Source organism: Podarcis gaigeae (assembly GCF_964106915.1).
Source record: "Podarcis gaigeae genome assembly, chromosome: 6".
NCBI classification, from domain to species: Eukaryota; Metazoa; Chordata; class Lepidosauria; order Squamata; family Lacertidae; genus Podarcis; species Podarcis gaigeae.
In genome coordinates, this window is record NC_139682.1 from 89983135 (window position 1) to 90006847 (window position 23713).

The 23713-nt window shown below is 43.9% G+C and overlaps 1 protein-coding gene across 2 annotated transcripts in view; it reads left to right on the forward strand.

Annotated features, from left to right (window-relative positions):
* Positions 1–5475: 5475 nt before the first annotated feature.
* Positions 5476–23713, forward strand: part of PRG4 (proteoglycan 4) — a 39314-nt gene continuing 21076 nt past the window's right edge. Inside the window, exons 1-6 of one of the 2 annotated variants that reach the window (XM_083743730.1) lie at positions 5476–5553; positions 6450–6548; positions 12125–12247; positions 15022–15141; positions 19739–19996; positions 22661–22807. In XM_083743730.1, the coding sequence (XP_083599856.1) occupies positions 6476–6548; positions 12125–12247; positions 15022–15141; positions 19739–19996; positions 22661–22807 (721 nt within the window). In that variant the 5' untranslated portion in view covers positions 5476–5553; positions 6450–6475. The remainder of the gene's footprint in view (positions 5554–6449; positions 6549–12124; positions 12248–15021; positions 15142–19738; positions 19997–22660; positions 22808–23713) is intronic. The other variant, XM_083743731.1, reaches the window with a different exon arrangement.

A 23713-nucleotide genomic window follows, 5' to 3' on the forward strand; every position in this document is an offset into this window, starting at 1 on the left:
AATAAGGGAATTTCCCTTTAAAAAAAGGAAACGTTGACAGCTGTGATCTAGTCCAACTCCCTGCAATGCAGAAATCTCAACTACATCATCCATGGCAGATGGACACCCAACCTCTGCTTAAAAATCTTCAGTGAAGGAGAGTCCACCAATTTCTGAGCCCATCCCACTGTCCCAACAGCTCTTACAATCTAGAAAGTTCTCCTGGACATTGTCTTATTTGAAATACTATTAAATGGGCTGCTTGAATAATGGCCCTTCTCTTTCCCCCCTGTTTGATTAACCTTTGGGTTGAGAAAATGTTTTGTTTTTAATAATGCGCACAAATGTGTTTCCCATCACAGGGACATCGACTAGGTAGTTGGAACAAATGAGCAGTGACCATTTGCGTGTCGAGGTCCCCAGGGCCACCCCAATAGCTCACACATCACACAAAATTTTTTGTTTACGGTTTTTGGCATAATTTTGGCCACAACTTTATTAAAATACAAACATGTGAGTGGTTGCTTAGGCATTGGTTGCGACTATCTGCCCCCACTGTGGCGGACAGACTGATATTCCGCACGCCTGTGAAAGTCAGAAAAGGGGAATACACTTGGGGGTAGCGACAGAGCAGGGAACCTGCCCTCAGCCCACCCCAAATGCAGCCAGGAGCTCTTGCAGTGGCCCGAGCCCGCTTGACAGGGTGGAAAAGCAATAGTTAGCCCCCGATTCCTTTAACGGAATCCCTTGCAGCAGCAGCATTAGAGGGGCAGGCACAGCCAATCCATGCCCCTCAACCAACCAAACCATAAACCAATGCCTAACCGCAACCTTACAAGTTGTGACGATTTGCTCCGCAGTAGGCAAAAAACAAATGGCCCCAGCCAATCAGCCAGATGGACAAAATTCCTACCGGGCCCCTGCCCCAAAGCAGACGACCCCATGACAGGCATAGCAAGGTCAAAGTGAACAACCCTATTCTAGGGAGGGAGGGACGGGCAATCCGCTGCACGGGCGAAAAGAGGAAGCCCTAGCCTCGTGCAAGGAGTTTAAGCATTTCTGGCTGTCAATCAACAAATGGCAACATTAACTTCTTCCCAACAACAAGAGAAGCCCAATCGCATCAGTGGCCAACGGTCAATTACCCCGCCCCACAACTTTGGAGTGTCCTGGTGGCCCCCACCGCAACAGGCGCTCTCCGTGAAGGAGAACCCGCTTTCCCATAAACATACCCCTGATCTTCATCTTAGAATCTTCATATTTTATAAAATAGTTGATTTTTCTGTTTCTGTTGATTTCTGTTACACAGGAATAATTGCACACTACAGCCACACAACACACAGCATGGGAGTAGTAGGCACATTTTAAATATCGGTATGCAATGATGATATGCCTGCTTGTTGATTGATTTATTTATTGCCTAATAAAACTTTCTCCCTGCCTGTATAAGCCAAAAGACAATTCCAAAACAAGTCCTCAGGATTTTGCAAAGACTAGAGTGGCTGGATGCAGAAGCAAACAGGTACAGTTCCACTAACCCCCTCTCCTGGCCCTGATTCTCTGCCTTTAACAGTAGCCTGACACAGAGATATTAAACTAGGGAAGCGTAACATGTGCTGAAGAAAATACCACCAGCTTAATAGTTGTGTATCAGGAGGCTGCTTAAAGGCACTGAGGCAGTGCCAGTAAAAAACATGGCAACTCTGAATAGGTACACTTGGTTATTTTAATTATACACACCCTGTTACAAACAGGAAAAGGCACCTGTTCGTTAAAACCCTTCCCCCTAGCTTCATTAGCACACCAGGGAAGCAAATGCTGAGTTTAGATTACCTTTTTTAAAGTGAAGAGTAAACCCAGTCTGAATCCAATCGAATTTTTGAATGCAGAGCTCCACAGACATTATATAAGATGGCAGCTATAACATTGACGTCATGCTTCCTGTTGTTGTTTTTTTCAGTATGTGAACATCTTTTGGAAGGACTTAGTATAGGATGACACAGTGTATGACACACACAAGGCTCAGCGCAACCCCTTCCACTGCATACCACGATAAGCCCCATGGGGGTCCCTTCTTGCCTCGGATTGCACAAGCAATGAGTTGTTAAGGTTTTTGCCGGCAGGATACATGGCTGGAGGGCTGCATTTAGTCTGGTGGCTCACACAGGGTGCAGGATTCGTATTCACCTGCTTCTTAAACTTACTGGAAGGGATTCTTCTTTCGAACAAGCAGGGAGAAGCATGGACTTCCAACACTCCCACTAGGCCTAAAATATAAAATGCAGTGAAGTAATACGCGCAGATTATTAGAGTACATGGCCCCATCACACTTTATTACATTAAAGATATGGTGAGAGCATGTGAGCATTCACAATTCCTTATCGCACCACTAGGTGGCTGGAGAAACCCAGCCAGATGGGTGGGGTATAAATAATAAATTATTATTATTATTATTAGTAGTAGTAGTAGTAGTAGTAGTAGTAAAAGGTGAAGGATTCCTGGACAGTTAAGTCCAGGCAAAGACGACTATGGGGTTGTGACGCTCATCTTGCTTTCAGGCTGAGGGAGCCAGCGTTTGTCCACAGACAGCTTTCCGGGTCATGTGGCCAGCAGGACTAAACCTCCTCTGGTGCAACAGGACACCGTGACGGAAATCAGAGTGCATGGAAATGCCATTTACCTTCCCACCCCAGCGGCGCCTATTTATCTACTTGCACTGGTGTGCTTACAAATGGCTAGGTTGGCAGGAGCTGGGACCAAGCAACGGGAGCTCACCCCGTCGCGGGGATTTGAACTGCCAACCTTCTGATCGGCAAGCCCAAGAGGCTCAGTGGTTCTAAAAATTGGGAAAGAAATGGTTGTATGGAAGAGGTGGATGAATTTGGGTATATTAACATTAGACCAGTTGATAAATGAAGAAGATGAATTTTATAAGTATTCCATCTTAAGAAACAAATGCAGATTACCTACAAATGCTCAATGGCAATATCTCCAGATAAAACACTTACTAATCACCATCTATGGACCAGCAGATTTTAAAGCCTCAGAGACCCCAGAGATATTGAAACAGTTGATTAATTCTTATGCAACAAAAAAATCCGGCCATCAACATATATAAATCTTTGTAGTAACAAACCAATTGGATATACAGGTATTGAGGGAAGATTGGAATAAAGAACTAACTAGAGATCTCAATTTTGGTCAAATAGTGGGAAACTGTTTTAACTGCTATAACAAAGGTGTCTCTGGATCTTAAATTGAGGCTCATACAGCAAAAAATAATATTTAGATTTTAGAATATACCAGACCCCATTGTGTTTGTTTGAAAAAGGGCTGTCTAAGGCAGTGTTTTTCAACCTTTTTTGGGCAAAGGCACACTTGTTTCATGAAAAAAATCACGAGACACACCACCATTAGAAAATATTAAGAAATTTAACTCTGTGCCTATATTGACTATATATAAAGTAATTCTCTTGAATAGGAATCAAATAAACACAAAGAAAGTATTTTATAATTACTTTATTATGAAATAGTAAGTAAACAGAAATATGAAAAATTATAAAATACTTTATTTTTAAATCTTTCGAATTTTTCAATTTTTCCCACGGCACACCAGGCAACATCTCGCGGCACACTAGTGTGCCGCGGAACGGTGGTTGAAAAACACTGGTCTAAGGCATCTAAATGGGTAATGCAAGAGGGATAATGCTTCTCTAAAACATACTTTTTTTTCATTGTCCTACATTGAAAGACTTTTGGCAGAAGGTAACTGAAACCATCAACAGAACTGTACGGAACAACCTTACATTTGCAGAGCAAAATATCCTTTTGAATTATATACCCAGCACATGGAACCTAACAAAAGGACAATATGAGTGGAATCTCCATGCCCCTAACACAGCAAAAAGACTGATACTGATGAATGGGAAAAATAAAAGTGTGACTCCCTTCTACGATTGGACTGAAGACTTACACAAATTGGCAACCTATGAACAACTTACTACTACTACTACTACTACTACTACTACTACTAATTTATTATTTATACCCCACCCATCTGGCTGGTTTTCCCCCAGCCAATCTGGGCAGCTTCCAACAAAATATTAAAATACAGTAGTCTGTTAAACATTAAAAGCTTCTCTAAACAGGGCTGCCTTCAGATGTCTTCTAAAAGTCTGGTAGTAGTTGTTCTCTTTGACATCTGGTGGCACAGGGCGGGTGCCACTACCGAGAAGGCCCTCTGCCTGTAACTTGGCTTCTTGCAGTGAGGGAACCGCCAGAAGGCTCTCAGAGCTGGACCTCAGTGTCCGGGCAGAATGATGGGGGTGGAGACGCTCCTTCAGGTATACTGGGCCAAGGGCTTAAAAGGTCAGCACCAACACTTTGAATTGTGCTCAGAAACGTACTGGAGCCAATGTAGGCCTTTCAAGACTGGTGTTTTGTGATCTGGGTGGCCGCTCCCAGTCACCAGTCTAGCTGCCGCATTCTGGACTAATTGTAGTTTCCAGGTCACCTTCAAAGGTGGCCCCACGTAGAGTGCATTACAGTAGTCCAAGCGGGAGATAACCAGAGCATGCACCAGTCTGGCGAGACAGTCCGCGGGCAAGTAGGGTCTCAGCCTGCGTACCAGATGGAGCTGGTAAACAGCTGCCCTAGAAACAGAATTGACCCGAGCTTCCATGGACAGCTGTGAGTCCAAAATGACTCCCAGGCTGCACAACTGGTCCTTCAGGGGCACAGTTAGGAGTCCTCAGGACAAGGGAGTCCTCCACACCTGCCCGCCTCCTGTCCCCCCAAAACGCAGACTTGCCATGGGCAAATTCAATTATATTTGGCATCCATTCTTACAAATGCTGTAATAGGTTAAGATCTGGTGAAGTACAATAACAACCTTGTAAAATATACAGTTTTGGGGTCCCCCCCCCCCAGTTTTCCCTTCTGCACAGGCTCTGTTTCTCTCTCCCTTTTTTTGTTTGCATCTCACCATGTTTGGTGCACATATGGTTATGTACTTTTTGAACTTTCAATAAAGATGTATTATTAAAAGAAACGAATGAATTTGGGGGTATTATCTCCCACCTGCCCCAGGGGTTAGACTCCAGCGACTTTAACAGGGGCTACAGTAACCCCCAATCAGTGGTGTTCCTTCACGCTCTCCCCAAAACAATATGACTATATGCTTCAACATGTACTTCACATTTTAAAATTTTTCTTTTGTTTTATGTGACACGATGGTCTGCTACTGCTATTCAGTGCAAATGCCTGCCAGATCCATCTCTTCTCTCGGGACAGTTTGTTCGCTTAACTAAAATATTCTAAATGTGTTGACTAATAAGTCTAAATTTATTTATTTTTCATAGTCATTTTTCTTAATGGGAGTGTTTTCCAGATGGTGCTGTCTAGTCTTCTGGGATGGTTTCCAATAGATGTGGAAAATTTGCTGTCATGGGTTGTCACAGTTGGTTTTGTCTAACATGCTGCCTAATTAGTTCATCCCAATAGATTCTCACCAATATATACCGGTATATATAAGCATTTGGAAAATCACTGCAAACAGAAACTGCCATTGGGAGGGTAAGCATAACATCTCTTTTCTGTTACAGAACTTCGTTCAAAGGGTTCATACCCTTTCAGGACACCCAGGAACAAAACGTTGAGAATGTAATGGATAAATATAGACTACAATGTAAGGGTGATATCCAACCAAGTCATAAACCGAGTAGACCCACTGAAATCAATGGACTTTCAGTGGGTCTACTCTGAGTAGGATTTAGTTGGATAGTCCTCTTGATTATTTTAAGCATTGTTTGGGATTGACAGATCTTTTTATGTGGAAAGATTATGCATACATTTTAAAAGATTATAATTATAGGTATATATACAGGGTAGAAATTAAATATAATTAATTAACGTGGTTTGAAACAAATAATATTTCTTTAAAAAACCCATAGGACATTTAAAAATTGCATGTTACAAATTTTATTGTATAATATTCATTTTACAGAGCTGAGTGTGGTTGAATATATGTGCATAAATTACTTAACATCTTCAATCATAATATGACTTTTTAAACCTCTTTAGATTTATTTTTTTAATGAATAGTGGTATATAAATATTTTTATATATAAATCTACATAGAATTTATCTAGCACTTTTCTTTGGCAAAGTATGTTATAGACTGTGACTTTTTAAATCTTCTGCTACATATTCTTCATGCTCAGCTGATATGACATATATAAGTTATATGCATTTTCCTAGATTGATGTTAAAATGGCAATTCTATCCACACTTACTTGGGAGCAAGTCCCACTGAACTCAGTGTAGCTTACTTCTAAGTAGACATTGTACAGGATTGCCCTGTGAGCTTACAAATAACATATCACATCAAAATTATGAACAGTGTATATATCTGCATGTTGGAATTATGATGGTGAAAATAATAATAAACTTTTTATTTTGTTTATTTTAAGGAAAGAGGTATTCCCCGGAAATCACCATGGCATGGAATATATATAGGATCTCTCTTATATTGCTTTCAGTGTTCCTGGCACAGCAAGTTTCTTCACAAGGTATTGTAAAATGTCAAGCAAAAGCAGTATTTTTTAAGGAGCTAATGACTCACGGCTCAACCCATAACTAATTTGAAGCAAAGTATTAAGATTTAATCGGAATAAAAGCACATTTAGGCAACCATAATGCTTGAGCTTGTGCTTATGATGGCCATGCGAATTTTGTCAAGAAATATGACAAATATTTTGAAATATTTTGAAAACCTTTGTCAAGAAATATGACAAATATGATCTTCGGGATAATTGTTTCTATTTTTAAGTATATACTGCACTACAAAGATTAGTCAATAATTTTAAAATAGCACCTCTTTTTACCTGTTTCTGTAATATTCATAATGTGTGCATAATGCAGAAACCAAGGGTATGGTGAAGTTAAAGTTAAGAACTTTTTGAGTCTCACTAAAGAGGAAATAATTTATGACCGTTACAAGGATTTAACTTTGACTAACTGTGTGCAGCACAGTTGTCAGCACCCGGGGCAAGGCAAGCAATTTGCGCCCCCTAACCCATGGATTTGCGCCCCCCAAACCCGTGGATTTGCGCCCCCTAACCCTAACCCCCAGATGTTGCGCCCGGTGCGGCCAGCCCCCCCTGCACCCCCCACGCTACGCCACTGGTGTGCAGTGACCTGGGGTGTGTATCAGTTTCCATTCATTACAGTCTAAGAATCTGATCTTTTTCATTTTATTTTTTGCTGTTTTTCATCCATGGTGAAGATGTCCCTAATGAAGGACAGAAATTAAGGGTTTTATGTTGTATCAGTGTGCAGCACACCTTGTGGTTTCAGTGAACTGTAAGAAGTCACTTAATGTCTATACTTTGGCTACACTCTCTGTTAGAAACCAGATCATGTCTTCTCAAATGCTTATACAGTGGTTTACTTAAACTTCACAAAATAATTTATATGTTTCAATTCTTCCTCTGAAATGTTATGGTCATATGTCTGTCTGGTTTGTTTTGTTTGAAAAAGTATGACCATTGTCTTCGGTATTGTGTACATGTTGTTTCTTGTTATGTCTGGTTGCCACTCCTTGTCTTGAGTAATTTCATTTGGCTTGTCTACTAAGTGTTTGGTCTTCGTTGGTCAAAGTGAAGGATGCCTTGGTGCAGTGAACAACTCAATAACAAGTCAATAAGTCCAACACACACACACACCATTTGCCTAGAATCATAGTCTTCATCTGATTCTGTACTAGCTCTGTACTAGCCCCCAAACCAAGGCTATTGTGTTCCTAGTGAGATTTCTGTCAGGGAACTGACATCGGAGCCAGAGGTGGAGGCAAGGCTCCCAAGCGATGCCGGAGAAGGGCCAAGCAGGGAGAGAGGGGACTCAGCAGCTGGGGAAGGAAATCAGCGTAACACCAGGGATAAAGGGGGGCGGATGGGGGAATCGGAGAGAGGGCTCCAGGACTCTTTGCTGGAGACCAGCGGGGAGAGCACAGGTCCTCCGCTACCCACACCCACCCTGCGCAGAAGACTTCCGCGCAGGGAAAGTAGGCGTAGATTTGGCGTCAAAGAATTTCTTTGCTGGAAGAAATTCAAGAAATGCCCACTGACGGATTCTGCTAGCGACTGAACAGCCACAAAGTGAAGGGCTGTCCAGCCAGGAAAGGTTTAACTAGGCTACCTAGCCAGGAGTGGCGGCAACTTACGCACGAGCAACCCCATATAGCCATTACAATTTCCTATCTGGGTTTGAACATTAAATAGTTGTTCAATCTGACAGAGGAACATGAAAACGTTTTGTGTCTATGGATGACACACGTCTTTTGCTTGGAACTGAAACTGTGAATCAGTGGTGTGTGGTCAGTGGACTAGGAAGACTAAGCTAGTCCCCTAAATGCTAAGCTAGTCCTTCTCAAAGCCCTGGAGGCTTCTGCCCGACTTGGGAAGGGAGGCACAATACTCTGATGAGTCCAAGAGCCCTCTCACCACCTTCCCAAAGCCCTCCCATCTCTGGGAAAGAGGCAGAAGGGCTGCAGTATCCTGTCAGAGGCCCGGCACATTCTTTCCAATGCCCAGGGCTTAGGAAAGGAGGCACGATGCTCACGCATGTGACATCGACATGTCGTGACATTGCAAATGCACCTGCCTGCTCCCTGAATCGCCCTCGCAAGTCGGCACCTCTGGCCGTAACTGTGATAAAGATTCACCACAAGCCACTGTAATGGTTGATGAGCTCTTTGGGAGTTTGGTTCACGCAGCAAATTGTGGGCGGTCCTGTTTTTATGAGTATATGGAGCCATGCAGGAGATGCCAAATGAGGGGCAGCCATTTTTGAACTGACTGTAGATGGAAGCATCACTCTTCCTTTTCGTCCAAGTCTTTTCTTGTCGATGTACCTCTAGTCCACTTTCAAAATATCATAAAATCAGATTGGCATAGGAAACTCCCTTATACTGAGTGAGACCCTTCGTTCTTCTAGTTCTGTATTGTCCACACTGAGTGGCAGTGACCCCCTAGGGCAGGCACGGCCAAACTTGGCCCTCCAGCTATTTTGGGGCTACAACACCCATCATCCCTAGCTAACAGGAGCAGTGGTCAGGGATGATGGGAATTGTAGTCCCAAAACAGCTGGAGGGCCAGGTTTGGCCATGCCTGCCCTAGGGATTCAGATAGCCTCCCTTACTGAGCAACCTGGATTTTCTGCATGCAAAACAGACACTCCGCCACTGCCTTAACAACACTTTTTTTGTTGCTAAAACCAGAGTAAATGTCAGCTAGTTTCACGACATGAGAAAAGTGAACATGATGCTAGAGCATAAACACAGCCTGCCTCTGATATATTGTAAGCACTGTGTGGCAATTGGAGTTAAGCAAGTATTTGCTTAAAGCCTGATGGATGAGGTTGCTGTAACAGTGGAGGACAATCCTTCCTTGGAGAAAGGGTGACTGCCTGAAGGACTCAAGCAGTGAGTCTCCAAATATATGGAATAACTACCCAATTCCAATGAGATAGCAGGGTCATATTAAGCAACACTGAAGTGTTTTCAGGCATCGTGAATAATGAGCATAGTGGAATGGTTTTTAGCTGAAGGGCTTGCAAAAGCACAAAATTATTTTAAGGACTGATATGATCCAGTGAATTGTTCACGTTGTCCAAGAACCAGAACCAGCTATAATATCCTTAGGACAATAAAAGATTTTCCCCGGTAGCATACCCTATATTATATACCTCAGGTGCGCCAACTTGAATAAAATATTGAGGGGCCCCAGGTAATCCCCACTCTGCATAACTGGTCACATGATGTGGCACACAGACGTTATTTGTATGGCAATGCCCATCAGATATTTTTTTGGGGGGGGGGGCAGAGACAAAGAGACCTCGGCCCCTAGGAGTTGGCTCCTGTGATATAGCTCAAGTGATGGGAGCAAACTTCTAACGTGTTTTCTGTTACTGAACTCTGTTCTTTGGCAACACACAGTGGGCTGCAACCAATTTTAGTTCTGCTTAGCATATGCCCATTGAAATGAATGGATATGGTTAACTAAATTTCCATTGGTCTACTCATAAAACCTAGCTGAACAATTAACCGAGGCATAGACAAACTTGGCCCTCCAGATGTTTTGAGACTACAATTCCCACTGGTCCTGCTAGCTAGGGATGATGGGACTTGTAGTCCCAAAACATCTGGAGGACCGAGTTTGCCTATGCCTGACTTAACCCATAATGCTTCAACTGGCTATGTAAGCATTTTTTTTTTAGGTCAAACCATTCTTTTTTTCTTTTCTTAAGAACCCATACAACCTCACAACTCTGGATATCAAATTAGCTGCTTATTTTAGTAGGGTGTTCAAGATAAAGGAAAATGTCATTGACGTCAGCATTGAACTATGATCAGTTCATACCAACCTGCAGAATATATTAAACTAGTTCTTAATCAAACAGAAGTACCGTATTTTTCGCCCTATAGGACACACTTTCCCCCCTCCAAAAATGAAGGGGAAACGTGTGTGCGTCCTATGGGGTGAATGCAGGCTCCTTGGCTTCAGCGACAGCAACGCGAAGCCTCTGAAGCCTGCGCTCCGGAGGCTTCACGTTGCTTTCGCTGAAGCCAGGAGAGTCTGCTCTTTGAGGCTGGCGGTGGGGGAAAGCAGCGCTTCCCCCCACCGCCAGCCCCACAAGCTGGGGGGGGGGCAGCGGGAAGGCACGCAATGCCTTAACGCTGCTCCCTGACCCGGCTTTGAGGCTGGCGGTGGGGGAAAGCAGCACTTCCCCCCACCGCCAGCCCTACAAGCTAGTTCGAAAAGCCCGCAGAAGCCGTGTGCTCTTTAAAGGGTGCGCAGCTTCTGCTGGTTTTTCAACGAGGTGGGCGAATTCCCCCACATCATAGAAAAGCCTGCAGGAGCCGCGCACCCTTTAAAGAGTGCGCCGCTCTTGGGGGCTTTTCCCCGAGGAGGGACAAGGGACTGACTGGCCGTCAGTCCCTTCCTTTGTGGGAGGTGGGGGAATTCCGCCACCTCCCGCAAAAGCAGGGAGAAGGTCTTGGAGTAGCGCACAGGCTGCTCCCAGAGCTGCGGGGGGGGGGCACATTTTTTTTCTTGATTCCCCCCCCCCTGAAAACTAGGTGCGCCCTATGGGCCGGTGCGCCCTATAGGGCGAAAAATATGGTAGGTAAGATCCAAAGCAGCCTGGATACAAGCCCACATGAGCACAGTGGGGTTGCCCAGTTTTTGATAGGGGTTGGAGGCCACAGCTTCCTCACTTTCTCTGGCAAAAGGAAGAATTTGGTGACTATGACAGGAGCTAGGTTGAAGCTATAATAATAATAATAATAATACGTGGTCTGGTCCATGGCGTGCTCTGGTCCATGGGGTCACAAAGAGTCAGACACAACTAAACGACTAAACAACAACATCAATACCTTTATTGTCAATGTACAACCTGTTTACAATGAAATTAACCGAGCCTCCCTCCCCTCCCCAGAAACACTCAATCTCATTCTACTCTGTGTGCTTGTCACACAACACACCAACCCCAAAAGTCAGTTGCACTATATTATTTTCCGTTCAGCAGCCTAACAGCCCACGGATAGAAACTGTTTTTAAGCCTGTTGGTACAGCAGATTATACTTCTATATCTCCTGCCCGAGGGTAGAAGATTAAAGAGCTGCTGGCCGGGGTGTGAATCATCCCTAAGAATTTTTCTCACTCTCCTAAGGCATCGATCCCTTGCGATGTCATCTAGTGGACTCAGGGGACAGCCCATGATACCATGTGCTGTGTTCACCACCCTCTGTGAAAACCCTGAGGAAATGGAGTCTCTGTTGGGCCTTCCTAACCACCTGAGTTATATTGTTTTTCCAAGTGAGGTCTTCACTAAGGTAAACTCCCAGGAATTTAAAGGAAGAGACTCTCTCCACTCAACCCACCCTGATATACCACGGGGCTAGTTCCCCTCTCTTCCTCCGAAAGTCCAACACCATATCTATATGATTCATCATATTACAATGAATGTGCGTATTTTTTTAAAAAAATGGTGAGGGGAAACAACGCAACAATGCTTTGCCATTTGTTCTTTTCTAACATACGATTCTGGTCTGGCAATGTTTACAGCCATATTGTGTGATTTTTAGATATATCAAGCTGTGCAGGGAGATGTGGGGAAGGGTATTCTAGGAATCATGGCTGCCAGTGTGATAGTAGCTGCCTTCTCTACATGGAGTGCTGCCCAGATTACAAGACAAGCTGCGTTGGAGGTAAGTCTTCGACCGCAGTCATTTTTTAAAGCTCCGGTATGAATAAGCACGGGTATGTTCACTTAAGGCAGTGGTTTTCAAACTCTTTGGGGGAACTTATTAGGGATTTTCCCAACAAGAAGATCATGAAAGATAGATGACCTGCACTGCAAGTAGGGGTGTTAATTTCGGTTTCCCCCAGTTTTCTCATTTTTCTGGTATTAAGTTCTATTCTCCCCATTAGTTTGTCTTGTGTGTGCATGTATAGCCACATGAAAATTCATCATCATTCTCCTAGTACTCTTTTGAATGCAATTTTGCCTTTAAAAATGCAGTTTTTTGTGTTATTTTTACTAATGCATTTTTATGAACATTAACTAGTGTACCTATTACTTGGGCAAAGAACTGCCTTGCAAAATTCAGAGCAGTGCAAGCCTCTTAATTTGCCCATTGTTTCAAGACTTGTGAATTAGGTAAAGGTAAAGGGACCCCTGACCATTAGGTCCAGTTGTGGCCGACTCTGGGGTTGCGGCGCTCATCTCGCTTTATTGGCCGAGGGAGCCGGCGTACAGCTTCCGGGTCATGTGGCCAGCATGAGTAAGCCGCTTCTGGTGAACCAGAACAGTGCATGGAAACGCCGTTTACCTTCCCGTCAGAGCGGTACCTATTTATCTATTTGCACTTTGAGGTGCTTTCGAACTGCAAGGTTGGCAGGAGCAGGGACCGAGTAACGGGAGCTCACCCCGTCGCGGGGATTCGAACTGCCGACCTTCTGATCGGCAAGCCCTAGGCTCTGTCGTTTAACCCACAGTGCCACCCGCGTCCCTGTGAATTAGGTAGGTTTACCTTTAAATGGGAACGGAACCAAAATTTTCCCTGCCTCCATCCCTGCCTGCAAGTCAGTAAGTCTGACCTGATCATCTCCTGTCATGTGCAGTTGCAAGAGGATCGGGTGCATGTCAAGAAGGGGAACCCTATCAGTTTGTGTATGGTCAACATATAAGCCCAACTATGCAATGTATATGAATTTCCCAGCAAATATGCTTTGGGACTCCTTAGCAGAAGAACAAGTTGATTTTGAATTGGGAAAACGTTCCATAATGGTAGAAAGCAGTGACAGCTCCACATTTGAGGGGTTACACATAGATGGGCCTCCTCAGGAATATCCGCTGGTGTTGGCAGTGGCTGTGGCAGAGTCCCAAGCGTGGCTAGGACCTGCCTTTTTAATTTTTTGCAATGCCCAGAGCAGCCAACCCAGAGGTCATTCTGGGAAATATACAGTAAATGGTTGCTTGCAGACCTAACCACTTGATATGAGAGACGACCCTGAGCAGACATCAGGGCTGTTGGACCCCACAGGATCCCTCTAGAATGCTAGGTGGAAGTTTGAATAACCACTGCCTTAAGATCCTTCTCTTTGGTACATGTTACTTGTTGTCTTGTGTTTTGGATGTTCCTTTTTGTGTAATCTCTCTCTCTCTCTCTCTCTCTCTCTCTCTCTCTCTCTCATATATTGGTGAATATTTTTCATTGTGATCTGCAAACTCAGTCCTGCCAGTTCTCCTGGCACAATTTTGAGACATGTATGAGTAATTCCTGTGGGTGGTGGGAGAAACATGTAATGCCATGTGAATAACTTCTACATGCAATTTGTTCCTGTGTGGTACTCCTCAGGGAACCAAAGTGCACTTCACAATACAACTGGTGAACAAATATTATGGATACCCAGTCATGGGAATCATCCAAGAGGAACTCAACAGTTTCTTAAAATCATGTTGTGGAAACTGAGTTTCTTGCATTCCGAAAGCTTTATATGCACAACCTTTTAAATGTCCTGTATTTTTCGAGTACGTTATTTAGATTCCAATGCAAACAGACACATTTGGCTGAATCTTCCCCGTGCTTAAGTCGACACAAGCAAACTCTCTGGTTCCTTGTTAGCTGCATTACATAGGAAGCAATTCAAATCAGTTGGCGTTCCTATATATGCCATATTTTTGTGACAGTGGGCTTTGCAGAACCAATAGCCATAGACACAATAGTCTTGTAGACATGTTCCACAACTGCTTGCCACACAAATAGACAAAGATGTACACAACATGCTGTATTTTCCCTGTTGGTTATCTGCAAACGTCCAGCATGAAGTCAAAGAATATAAAAAGATATGTATCATTCACACACTATACCTAACATACTACGGTATTAACTTTCAAATGACATGAAATGATAAATGACACGATTCTTCTCAGATTTTCTCATTAGAATAACACAGGAATAGCGAGGATGGGTTAAAGAGGACCACAGCATAGATTCTAAAGCATATCCATTAGTGAATTTGAACTTGCACAGATGTTATTATAAATAAATTCAGAGATCCTTGATTCATGATGGCACCGACTGCTCTTTTTACATGAAAAAATCCAAGGTTGTATCCAATGAAGTCTCTTTGTTGAATGTTCTTTGATCGAGTGAGGGCTTTGATCAGTGGATCAGGGAGGGAGGAGCTTCTTGCTGGCTCCGCCCCTGCAGTTCCACCATGACACCTCCCACACTGTTCTGGAGGGTCCACCAACCCTCTGAAGCACACAACAGCAGGGGGGGGGCATCAGCACATATCACCTTCCACCCTGTACCGCTGGTGAAGGTCTCTGTTGGATCACAGTGCCTTCCCTAAGTGAAGGGACAGCTTTGGAAACACCCTCAAATATAGGACCCAGATAGCATCCTCATTCAAACAGATTTCCTTCATACAGGTGAAGAAAACGGTACTAACATTCTTTCATCATCCTGTGTAGAACTGTCTTGCAAAGGACGTTGCTCTGAGAGTTTTGAAAGGGGGAGACCGTGCGACTGTGATGCAGATTGTGACAGATACGGCAAGTGTTGTCCAGATTACGAAGAAGCATGTTTAGTAGGTGAGTGTTGTAAGCACTTTTTTGCCTTTCAAGCTCAAGAAGCTAATCTCAGGATCTATTTCCAGTGTCAATACTGCAACACAGCTCAGTTGTTAGCAGTGGCGTAGCGTGGGGGGTGCAGGGGGGGCTGGCTGCACCGGGTGCAACATCTAGGGGGGCGCGCCCGCACTCACAGCTCTCTGTCCCTACTAAAATCCACGGGTTAGGGGGCGCAAATTACTTGCCTTGCCCCGGGTGCTGACAACCCACGCTACGCCACTGGTTGTTAGAGCATGAGGCTCTTGATCTCAGGGCTGTGGGTTCAAGCCCCACAACACGCAAAAGATTCCTGCATTGCAGGGCAATAGCTAGATGACCCTTGCGGTTCTTTCCAACTTCACAGATCTATGATTTACTAGAACTAGAACTTCTGCTTTCAACTATATGATTGCCAGTTATCAGTTTTGTTATAATGGTTATATCATCATGGGACGTGGGTGGCGCTATGGTCTAAACAACTGAGCCTCTTGGGTCTGCCGATCAGAAGGTCGGCGGTTCGAATGCCCACAACAGAGTGAGCTTCTGTTGCTCTGTCCCAGCTCCTGCCAACCTAGCAGTTCGAAAGCACACCAGTGCAAGTAGATAAATAGCTACCACTGTGGCAGGAAGGTAAATGGTGTTTCCATGTGCTCTGGTTTCCATCACGGTGTCCTGTTGCACCAGAAGCTGTTTAGTCCTGCTGGCATATGACTGGAAAGCTGTCTGTGGACAAACGCCGGCTCCCTCGGCCTGAAAGTGAGGTGAGTGCCGCAACCTCACAGTCGCCTTTGACTGGACGTAACTGTCCAGGGGTCCTTTACCTCTACAGTGGTACCTCGTGGTTCGTACTGTTCCCCTTATAAATGCTTCAGGTTACGCACTCTGCTAACCTAGAAGTAGATGCCCCTTGTTGCAAACCTTGCCCTGGGATCCGAGTGGAAATCGTGCTTCGGCGACACGGCAGTAGCGGGAGGTGCCATTAGCGAAAGCGCGCCTCATGTTATGAGCGGTTTCTGGTTACAAACAAACCTCCGGAATGGATTAAGTTCGTAACCAAAGGTGCCACTGTACCTATAATATAAGCTGGGGAGCTTTCATGTGTTGGCAGGGGAGTGAGGAAATTGGCTGGCTTCTGGCCAATGGCACCACATGAAAATAACTCAACCCGCAATGGGGCTGTGTACATTTTAGAACAGGCTCTAATCCCATAGCTCCTGTTATTGGACAAAGTTAATCATCTTCTTCTGGGACACCTCATCCCAGTTACAGGTGTTATATAGACAGGGAGTTGGGTAAGCCTGAAACCCAATGCTTGGGATTGCCAATGGTCAGGATGCAGTCCAACAGCATTTGCAAGGTCATCTACACAACAGGGACTGGCAGTGATTCTCCAGGGTTTCAGACAGATGTCGTGGAGATGCTAGGAACATGGGATCTTTCATGTGCTTTGACACCAAGCTATAACCTTTCTCCAAGGTCGAAGCTTGCCATTGCTTCATTACAAGAGGAAGTTCAGAACACTGCTGCAATGAGGACAAAATGTACAGTCTGCTGGGTGGAACTATCCCTACAGCAAGATGCAATGTGGCTCTAGGAGCCTTTGCAATATCCTGTTCTCCTTCCACCTGCACTCGCCAGCAATAATGCTCAACATTCAGCCAGTTATACTATAAAACAGTAAAACTAAAAAAAACAGCGGAGAATCAAAAGTTTGTGGAGTTCCATTTATTTATTTTCAAATTATTTTTATCCTTTATATGCCACCCACACCCACATTTACTGCCTCCTCTTTAACCCAGTCTGGATTTTCAGCAGACATAACTTCATTTGACTTCAGTGGAGCCATGCCAGGGTAGAATTTGGTTGTAATAAAGGGGTAATAGAGTGGCTATGCCATGGCAGAATGCTGTGGAAAAATGGCCTTGTTTGCCCCTAAGATAGTCCAGAGGGAATAAATGTTCTGTGAGTTTCCATTCATCATCAACAACAAAATAATTCGTTTAAAGTCAACTCCCAGTTCCCCCCCGCCTCCACCAGGACAATAAAGTCTTTTGGTGGCAGATGATACTCTCAGAACCTAGGTCTCTGTTAAACAAATGCAAAGCGTTTCGGCAACTGGCATGTGTGTTTAGCATGACCTAAACCATTTGGCGACTGCAAAGGCCCAGGCCATTGCAAAGTTTACTGCAATGTTTACCCTGAACCTGTTGCACCAAGTTGCCAGGTCAATGAAGCACCATTTTAATTCCCCATGTATGCTCTGAAGCAGGGGTCAGCAACCTTTTTCAGCAGGGGGCCGGTCCGCTGTCCCTCAGACCTTGTGGGGTGCACATAAAGGTAAAGGTAAAGGTACCCCTGCCCGTACGGGCCAGTCTTGACAGACTCTGGGGTTGTGCGCCCATCTCACTTAAGAGGCCAGGGGCCAGCGCTGTCCGGAGACACTTCCGGGTCACATGGCCAGCGTGACATCGCTGCTCTGGCGAGCCAGAGCCGCACACGGAAACGCCGTTTACCTTCCCGCTAGAAAGCGGTCCCTATTTATCTACTTGCACCCGGAGGTGCTTTCGAACTGCTAGGTTGGCAGGCGCTGGGACCGAGCAACGGGAGCGCACCCCGCCGCGGGGATTCGAACCGCCGACCTTTCGATCGGCAAGCCCTAGGCGCTGAGGCTTTTACCCACAGCGCCACCCGCGTCCCATAGTCCTCCCCAAAACAAAATGGCGGCCACCTCCAAAAGAACGGGGAAAAGGATATAAAGTGATTCAAAAAACAGAAAGGTCTAATTTATTTGTTGTTGTTAAGAAAAAAAATGTTTGAAAAAGTCCCTTCTTTTCCAGACACTCTTAAGTCTTGGTTGTTATTAATTTATTTCTTTGGTGGTTTGTTGCTGTAGATCAGGGGTCAGCAAACTTTTTCAGCAGGGGGCCGGTCCACTGTCACTCAGACCTTGTGGGGGGCAGGACTATATTTTTTGGGGGGGATGAACGAATTGCTATGCCCCACAAATAACCCAGAGATGCATTTTAAAGAAAATGACACATTCTACTCATGTAAAAACACACTGATTCCTGGACAGTCCGTGGGCTGGATTGAGAAAGCGACGGGGCCAGATCCGGCCCCCCGGGCCTTAGTTTGCCTACCCATGCTCTGAAGCAATGCTTAAGCTGAGAATAGTGTGGCTGATTTTAAATGACAGCTCATAGATGCCAGCTCCATCCCAGGACACTTTGCTAAGGGGTCTCTTGAGATTAGAGCTAGCCTTAAAGGTAAAATAAAGGGACTCCTGACCATTAGGTCCAGTCGTGACCGACTCTGGGGTTGCGGTGCTCATCTCGCTTTATTGGCTGAGGGAGCCGGCATACAGCTTCCGGGTCATGTGGCCAGCATGACTAAGCCACTTCTGGCGAACCAGAGCAATGCACGGACACGCCGTTTACCTTCCCACTGAAGCAGTACCTATTTATCTATTGGCACTTTGACGTGCTTTCGAACTGCTAGGTTGGCAGGAGCAGGGACCGAGCAATGGGAGCTCACCCCGTTGCGGGGATTCAAACCGCCGACCTTCTGATCGGCAAGTCCTAGGTTCTGTGGTTTAACCCACAGTGCCACCCGCGTCCCAACAGAGCTAGCCTTGGAGAGTGGATATTTGGCTTGTTTCTCTGAAGGGTGAAATGTGCAGAGGCAAACCAGCCCCCCCCCCCACCTCATGCCTTCATCTTCCTGGAGAAGGGGGAAATGGAGCATAGCTGTTTTGGATGTACGACACCAATATGTTTGTTTTTACGCACTGTTTATTTATTTTTTAAAAGGAAGGGGGCATAGTGTTATTCACTATTCACTGTTATTGCTGTCTGTAATGTTAGAGTAATATATGGGGCAGGATGAAAACAAGCCCAGAGGAACACAAAACAGAAATAAACAGGAAGCAAACGTTAAGGTCTAAACTAAAGCTGCCAGTCATCTGCTCCGCTTTGTTAAATCCACCGGCCACCTAGGAAGATCTCTGCTTCCCAGTGTTCCATTACCGATAAATAAATAAGAAGTACTTTGTTGTGTTGATGAAACATCAGGAGGGGAATGTCTTAAGCTCATTGCACAGATTCAAAATAATGTAGAAGTATCAGCCTGCAACTTAGTCTATCAAAATTAGAATGTGGGTTCTCACTTCTTTGTGGGTTAAAAATGAGACATAAGAAATCTAGTTTTTTGGAAACTAGGCTTTGCAAAAGTAACATTTTTGAAAAGAAATATTAAAAAATAATAATTGTCCAGTAGCACCTTAGAGACCAACTAAGTTTGTTCTTGGTATGAGCTTTTGTGTGCATGCACACTTCTTCAGATACGAAATGCACAAACTTAGTTGGTCTCTAAGGTGCTACTGGACATTTTTGTAAAAAATTTTTTATATATTTCTACTGTGTCAGACAAACACAGCTACCTACCTGAATTTTTGAAAAGGTGAGTTTATTTAACAAGCCTTTTGTTTAAAACTGTGAATTGAAAATGGTAAACAACATTGCTAATTTTGGTATTAGAAGAAAAACCTGAACTGAAATTTGAGTTTTATGCCTGGTTGCAGTTCCGACTACTCCGGCACCCACCACCACCACCACGGTCGCAACAACAACTACAACGACCACAACCACGCCTCTGCCAACGACCACCACGGCCAAACCATCAACTACAACACCAAAGCCAAAGTCTACAACCAAACGTTCTCCCAAACTTAAGCCCAAGCCTAAACCGAAGCCTAAACCCAAACCCAAAATGAAACCTAAACCCATCCCTCCAAAGAAGAAAAAGCAGAAGAAGAAAGTGTCGCATGAAATTATGGAAGGTATGAAAAAGTATACATGATATGGACTTCTTGGAGTTGTGTGTAGATTTATTTTTTCTAAGTTCTGTGATTCATCGCGATTTACTGTAATTGTGAGCCTTGAGAGAGATGGCAGGGTTGCAGAAAAGAAAATGGAACTCACTGAAGCTTCAATAGGTTGATGAATCCTTTTACTGATTCTCCAAGCTCCATCTACCAATATTCTAAATGTCCTACCAGGTTGTGGCAAACTAATGCTGTAGTTCATATATCTGGAGCTTTTGCTACGTAAAAGGTATTTCTCTCTGTCCTGGGCTGTTTTAAGATTGCCTGCATAGAGTAAAGCCCGTGTGTGTGTGTGTGTGTGTGTGTGTGTGTGTGTGTGTTTTAAACCACGATCCTTTATCCATTGCCTTGCTATATAGGAATTGATCTTGATAATACTCGTGCCTTGAAAATGGAAATGCTACTTGCAGACTAGTATTGGGGGAAGTGGAATCTATTTGTCAGGTTGATTACCTATCTTTCTTTCTTCTGAGTGTTTTGTGTGTGCCCACTTTCACTTGGCCAGGGCCCGCCCCCCAAGAGTCTGGGCATACCCATTGGGCTCACCACCACCTTTGAACACAAAAACACCATACCCTATCAAACTGCTTTTGAAAGTCATTCAGTTTCAAAAATAGTTTGCCATGTAGCCTGGGGTGGAGGCGGGAACTCTTTTAAGAAACCCAAGCCCCGAGTATTCCAATATGTAAACTACTCTGAGGATTTTTATATATTAATTGAAGAGCAGAATAGACAATTCTAACGTAAATAAATTTTATTTATAGATTCTTACATTTATTCTGATGTGGAACCCAATGCACTATATGCCACGTTCCTTTTTTCAAAAAAAAAAATTGGTTTTTCAAATTAAAATTTTACAGAGCTATATCAAGCATAAATCATAAAAACAAGATTCTAATAAATCTCCTGGACTTCTATCCCCCCTCCCCTCCTATTATTAATCATTTCCTCCCACATCCTTTATGATGATCCAAATCTTTTACATCTCCCATGTGTCCAGAATGCACCCTTAGATTACAAGTGATAGTCCAATCCTACTAACGATTTTAACTGTTTACAATGGTCTTTAAGATAAGTTATAATTTCCCTCCATTCCTTATTGAAATTTTGGTCTTCCTGATTTCTGATTCTTCTGGTCGTTTTGGCCATTTCAGCACAGTCCATCAACTTCATCTGCCATTCTTCTCTGGTTGGGATTTTATTTTCTTTCCACCTCTGGGCCCACCTTTCCTCTGTTATAGAATTGTACATACATTTCCCATGCAGTCACCCATATAAGTGCTGACCCAGACTTTGTTAGCTTCAGCAAGATGGTGGTCGCAAGTGCCTTCAAATCATACTCTGAGATGAGTAACTAACCATGCAACCATTTGGACTGTGGTTTATCTGTAAAGTGTTATTCCACCAGTGGATTCAACAGTGCAACAATTGCCCTAATTTGTTGACTCACAAACACATACGACTTTTCCAGATTAGGAGCGGGCATGTTTTCCGGTGCTAGTGGTCCATGCTGAAAATACATCACGAGGTTGAAGCAGACAGTTGATTTGCACGTTTTTTATTTTTTCGTCATCATTTCCAGAAACGTTCAAAATCGCATCTGGCTTCTTCCATTCACAGTTCAGACTTTAAAATAAGACACTTTGAAAAGGGCTCTCTCCCTCTCTCTCTCTCTCTCTCTCTCTCTCTCTCTCTCTCTCTCTTTTAATAACCTTTTTATTCAAAATTAAAACAAAACATATTATCCAGAAACATGTCATCCTTATTTTTCCCCATTTTTCCTCCCCTCTCCCCCCCACAGAACCCACCCACCCCCACCCCCCGACTTCCCTCAGTTCGTCTTTGATTTCTCTAAAAATGCTGTTTTCCGCATGTTACACAGTTGTATAGATCCTCAAACTATTTAGCTGATTATTATCAATAAAAAGTTTGTGAATGTTTATTCAAAACCAGCCAAGGAGTCCAGTTCGTTTTGCTGCGTCTTCAAATACTTTGTAAAGGGTTCCCATCCATCTTCAAAGTCACAGTTAGCCTTGTCCCATAGCTTGTATGTCAGTTTTGCCAGTTCTGTATAGTCCATCAATTTTTCTTGCCATGATTCTTTAGTTGGGGTTGAAAAGGGCTTTCTCCAGTCTTCCAGCATCCTTCATCCTGATGAGGGCTGAAATCTGTTTGAGGCAAACTGTCAGGGTGTTGCAGGCCAGTAGTGATTGGGATCAGAACCAAAAGAAGAAGAGTTTGGATTTGATATCCCGCTTTATCACTACCCGAAGGCGTCTCAAAGCGACTAACATTCTCCTTTCACTTCCTCCCCACAACAAACACTCTGTGAGGTGAGTGGGGCTGAGAGACTTCAAAGTGTGACTGGCCCAAGGTCACCCAGCAGCTGCATGTGGAGGAGCGGAGACGCGAACCCGGTTCCCCAGATTACGAGTCTACCGCTCTTAACCACCACACCACACTGTCCCCCGCGCTCTTTTGCTATGCCTTCTTTCTCTTCATTTCCCCCCTTTAGGAGTGCATGAAATTAGGGTGGAGGTCACAGGCCCTTCAAGTTGTCTCAGAACTGTATTCTGTACAAATTTTCTTTTTATGCTGATTGCATGTGCTTGACCATAGAACATTCTGAACAGTCCTCTTCGTCCTCCTCCTCCTCGAAGATTCGGAGAACAATGGCTTCATCAACAAATTCTGGTGATAAGCGCAAGAAGAAGAAGAAGGGTAAAACTGACGAGGAATTGGAAGAAGAAGAAGAAGAAGTGAATGGTAAGTTTGGCAATGACCTTTAATCAGCCAGGAGAAATGGTTTGAACGAAGCAGAGCAAGTGAGGTTTCAAAAAATAAAAAATCCATTAAAAAAACGCCACCCCTGCTCTAATGCAGTGTTTCCCAACCTTGGGTCTCCAGCTGTTTTTGGACTACAACTCCCATCATCCCTTGCTAGCAAGACCAATGGTCAGGGATGATGGGAATTGTAGTCCAACAGCAGCTGGAGAGCCAAGGTTGGGAAACACTGCTCTAATGCATCTTTCTTCTTTCTTGAAAAGTAATCTTAACAGAATATATACACAAATTCCAGTCTTAAAGGGAAGGGTGTCACTGGTTATATACCCAAGATGCAGAGAAGAACTATGCTTTCAGAATTTCAAAACATCTCTGAAAAACTCTAAAAAGGACAGATGCACATCCCCCCCCTAAAACAGTACAGTGATGACTGAGCATGCTCAGTGGTCATGAAATTATTAATTTGGATTAAATATGTAGGTTAAAATAAATAAGTGTAAATGTAAGAGTTAACCCTTGGAGCTTATAACAACTAACTTAAAAAATATATATCTTAGGGTGCAGATTTTTGTGGAACTTGATCCTACAGATAGCTTCAAAATATATTTAGTTGTCTCACTGCTACAGCTCAAAAACTTGATTTCAGACGTGGAGATGCCACATATCTAAGTTCCATATGGGTCATTATTTCAACGTGATTTCAAAAGTCTATACTGGAAGAAACAAAGTAATCTGAGGTTAAATTTTCAAATACCATGTGGGATGGGGCAGTACTCAAGGAATGCAGCACAGCACAAAGAATTATACTGTTAAGAATCTTGTTAACATTTATTTTTTCTTTCCCCTGAGCTACAATGAGATAGATCTGTTACACATCAAAAGCAGCAG